The following is a 4,823-nucleotide window of genomic DNA, read 5'->3' as shown; positions in this document are numbered from 1 at the left end:
GCAGTGGTAAATTGAATAAAAATAAAGAAAGTGCACAGTTTGATTATCTGACATAAAGACAATAAACTTTGACAAAGAACTTGACGACGAACTTAACGTCTATTACAAAAACTCTTATGTTATAAACGATTATTAGCTGTTTTGTCCAGAATGATCATCACGCCTACGGGCGTTCCAGAAGCAGGCATAATTTTAACCTTCAAAAGTTATATAAGGTCTAGAGTTTAGTTGAATGCTCGGAAGAAAAGATATTTAAAATCTCTCATTGATAATAATTCAATCCTAATAATAATTCGGCGGGTAGGAGTGAATTAATGCACAGCACAAAATTTTGCTCTTGAACTTTTTATTTAAATTAAATATACATATTCATATTTTATATACAGTGTTATGAAAAATTAATATATGTAGCTTACATTTACCGTCAGCAAGTGTTTTCCTTTAATAAAGTTCACTCTAAACAATTACCACCAACTTAAACACTCAATATGGACTCTATCAAGCAATCACTGGCAGCCATGACAGAGTTGTTTAATAACAGGATGCAAGAGTTCCAGCACGATCTAAATAAAACCTCCTCTCCCGGATCTACAACTTCTTTGGCATCAGATTTTATTACATTTAAATCCTTTGTAATATCTGCTTTAAACACTCTTCAGTGCCAAGTAGAATTTCTTGGGAGAGAGCTTGACCGTCAGGAGATGCGGCATAGACGGAAGATGCTTCTTCTTCATGGTGTCCCAGAGGAGAAGACTGAAGACACGTCGGCTCGCGTCACGGGCCTTGTAGCGGATCATCTCTTGCTTCCAAACTTTTCAAGCGCCAGCATTAAGCACTCATACCGCTTAGGCCAACGGTCAGATAAGAAACCCAGGCCTATTGTGGTAAAATTCACTGATGTTAGCATCCGCGATAAAGTTTGGTTCGCAAAAACCAAATTTAAAGGCACGGGCTTAACAGAGTCGGAGTTCTTGACGAAAAGCAGGCACGATGTTTTCCTCGAAGCCAGAAGACGCTTTGGCATAAATAAGTGCTGGACGCGGGACGGTTTCATATACGTAATAGCGTCGGATGGTGCTCGTCATCGAGTTGAAAGCCTGTCGGACCTCAACAGCATACCCACTGCGTCTACTACGAAGTCGCCGGTTCAAACAAAGTCTTGTGACTCCAAAGGTGTTGACAAGGTAATTGTTACACGTACTAAGAGACTGATAAAAAAGTAATTTCTAATGTTTACTTTCTCGACTTTACTAGCTTAGTACCCACTTGTTAACTTTATTTACATCTAATAATTTCTCTTACGGTTACCTACTCTAATTATTTTATCATTGTGTATGTCAAACTGTCAAATGTCCGAAGTGTCAATGTCTTATTTAATAATTATCTATCATCTGTCACAGACTAAAATATTCTGTCACAGAATGCAGGATTAATTTTCGTATTATGTACATAGATATTTAAATATGGACTTGGCATTGGGATCTTGGTGTTATGGATGTCTTTTATTTTTTTTTTTTTTTTTTTTTATTTTATTGTCAGTGTTGTTATGGTTCTTTTATTTTATTTTTTTTTTTTTTTTTTTAGTTATTTTGGTTTTTCTTTTATTATTATTATTTGCTTTTTTATTACATTATTTGGTTTTTTTATTACTATGATTTTTTTTTTTTTTTTTTTTGTTTATGTTTTTGGGTTACATGTATGATGCATGAATCCTGCTTTGTTAATCTTATATTGATTTTTGTTTTTGAGTGTAATAAATGTGCTTTGTTTTCCTTACAGCTGGCGGATAAATGGACATTATACTAAATTTATTATATTTTTTTAGCAGCTATAGACATTTTATAATATTGAAATATATATAATTATATATTTAAAATAATTTATATACATATTTATTATTATTTATACTTTACTTACAGTTGTAGTTACAATGGCTTTTAATGACAGCTCTGATAGTGAATCTTTTTTTTCTTTATCCTCAAATGGTTCGAACAGTGACAGTAGTTTCCATAGTATACATTCCGTCAACGAGTCCCTTGATACTTATTTCTCTGATGTTGAAAAAAATTTTAATATAGTTCATATTAATGCGCAAAGTATTCCTGCACATTATCCAGACTTATTATCCTCTTTCCAGAATAAAAATCTTCATGCAATATTGATATCTGAGTCATGGCTTAAACCCTGTTTGCCGTCTACAACGTATTCACTCCCTGGTTTCCATCTGATCCGAAATGATCGTTTAGGGCGAACGGGCGGGGGTGTTGCCATATATCTCAGATCTCATATTGCATACTCGATTGTTAGTTACTCTCAGTCTCACACCAGTGGAGAGGCAGAACACCTTTTCATTGATGTTACACTTTCACACACTAAACTTCTTTTAGGTGTCTATTATAGTCCGTCGCAGAATGTGGATTATTTTTTAAGTTTTGAAAATCTGTTGGAGTCATTCGTACCTTCGTACAGTCATACGGTGGTCATGGGTGACTTCAATACATGTCTGCTTAAAAATGATTGTCGGTCATCTCGTCTGACATCGCTTGTCAACGGGGTGAACATGACAGTCTTGCCACTTTCTGCTACGCACTGTTTTCCTCATTCTGTTCCTTCTCTTCTTGATTTAATCATTGTGTCATCTATTGACCATGTTGAAAAACATGGTCAATGTGATGCGCATGCCTTTTCTTACCATGATCTTTTATATCTATCCTACAAAATCAAACCCCCGAAGGCAAAATCAAGAATTCTTCTGCAACGCAATTTTGCTGGGATGGATTTAGAGCGTCTGCAAGCTGATGCTGCTAAGATTGATTGGTCGGTGGCGTTAAATGGAAATACTGTTAATGAACAGGTTGGTGTATTCAATTCGCTTTTAACTAAACTTTATGATACACATGCACCTGTTCGGCGTATTCGTATCAAACATTTACCGGCACCATGGCTTACCTCAGATATAAAACGTCTCCAAGAAAAGAAAAATTTAGCTAAAGCCAAATATAAATCGAATCCGACAGACACAAATAAAGAAAAATATATAAAGTATCGAAATCGTTGCAACAGGCTGTGTAGAGACACACATCGACGGCATATTCACAAAGCTGTAGTTGAGGAGGGCGATACCTCTAAAGTTTGGAAATTTCTGAAATCTCTTGGAGTTGGGAAAGCTCAGTCGGATACAAACTTCAATAATGTCGATCTTAATCAGCTCAATAATCATTTCGCGTCAGCAGTTGCTATCGATGGCACTGTCAAATCAAAAACAATAAATAATCTTTCTGCTTCATCCACTCCAGCATTCCCATCTTTTAGTTTTAGTCAATTAACGGAAAGTGATATTAAGAAGAATATTTTAGCTATAAATTCTGATGCTGTCGGCTCTGACTGCATTAGCCGTAAAATGATAATTCCTATCATTGATTACCTTATTCCTGTCATCACATGTATCCTTAATAATTCCATTAATACTGGTATTTATCCTTCCTCCTGGAAAGACGCTCAAATTGTCCCATTACCGAAAAAAGTTAATCCATCGTCCTATAGTGATTTCCGCCCTATATCCATACTTCCTTTTCTCTCAAAAGTCCTGGAGCGCCTTGTTTACCAACAACTTAATTTATTCCTAACCAAAAATAACCTATTTAACCCACTTCAGTCGGGTTTCCGAACTTGTCATAGTACGGCTACTGCTTTAGTTAAGATCACCGATGACATCAGATTAGCTATGGATAACCAGGAAGTTACAGTTTTGACATTACTGGATTTCAGTAATGCCTTCAATACTGTTGATTTTGACATATTACTGGCTATTTTAAGTTCTCTTAATATATGTCCTACTGTAATTGACTGGTTTCGTTGTTATCTACATGGCCGCAGACAAAGAATCCGAGTTCAGGACTCTTATTCTGATTGGTCAATTTTAAATGCCGGTGTGCCCCAAGGCGGAGTGCTTTCACCTCTGCTATTTTCGATTTTTATTAATTCCATAACTCACAATATATCTTCTCTCTACCACCTGTATGCCGACGATTTTCAGATTTACTGTCACTCTAAGTTAATAGATTTACCACTGACAATACAGACAATTAACTCAGACTTAAAAAAGATCTTAAGTTGGAGCAATTCATTCGGTCTCAAAATAAATCCACTTAAGTGTCAATCTATTATTATTGGCAGTCCAATATTAATCTCACGAATAGATTTTTCTCTTTTATCCCCTATATTATTTGACAATGCCATAATTCCATACAGTGATAAAATTAAAAATCTGGGTATAATATTCGATAAAACCCTTTCTTGGAATCCACAAATGAGTGAGGTAAGCAGAAAAATGTTTGTTGCTGTTGGTTCCCTACGTAGATTACGTAACCTTTTACCGATTCCCACCAAAATTGCGTTAGCACAATCTATCCTTTTACCAATTCTTGATTATGCAGATTGCTGTTATCTTGATCTTAGAGAAGATCAATTGAACAAACTTGAGCGCATTCAAAATCTTTGCATCAGGTTCATATTTGGGCTTCGCAAGTATGACCACATTTCCGATTTTCGCAAAAAGCTCGAGTGGCTCCCGATCCGCCTTCGCAGGAATACACACATTCTCTCTCTTCTCTACTGTATACTTTTCAACCCCAATGCCCCTATTTATCTAAAACAGTCCTTCCAATTCCTTAGTGATTCCCATTTCCGCAGTCTTCGCTCCGAACAAAACCTTACTCTTAAAACTCCTTCCCATACTTCTTCCTTTTTTACTAAATCCTTCTCTGTCCAAGCAGTACGCTTGTGGAACTCCTTGCCCATAAATACAAGACGTGCACAATCCG

At 36.0% G+C, this 4,823-nt stretch overlaps 1 protein-coding gene across 1 annotated transcript; it reads left to right on the top strand.

The window, feature by feature from the left end:
* Positions 1–445: 445 nt before the first annotated feature.
* LOC125071913 lies at positions 446–1,223 on the top strand. Its single transcript, XM_047682342.1, has one exon. The coding sequence runs from the start codon at positions 489–491 to the stop codon at positions 1,221–1,223; it is 735 nt and encodes a 244-aa protein (XP_047538298.1). The 5' UTR covers positions 446–488.
* The last annotated feature ends 3,600 nt before the right edge of the window (positions 1,224–4,823 follow it).

The sequence above is a fragment of the Vanessa atalanta genome, chromosome 20 (assembly GCF_905147765.1).
Source record: "Vanessa atalanta chromosome 20, ilVanAtal1.2, whole genome shotgun sequence".
Classification (NCBI taxonomy): domain Eukaryota; kingdom Metazoa; phylum Arthropoda; class Insecta; order Lepidoptera; family Nymphalidae; genus Vanessa; species Vanessa atalanta.
Note: the sequence above shows the minus strand (reverse complement) of the source record. Positions and strands in the feature narration are given on the sequence as shown.

Excerpts from the sequence above, each read along its gene's own strand:
- LOC125071913 (XM_047682342.1), top strand. The coding sequence starts at position 489 with ATGGACTCTATCAAGCAATCACTGGCAGCCATGACAGAGTTGTTTAAT.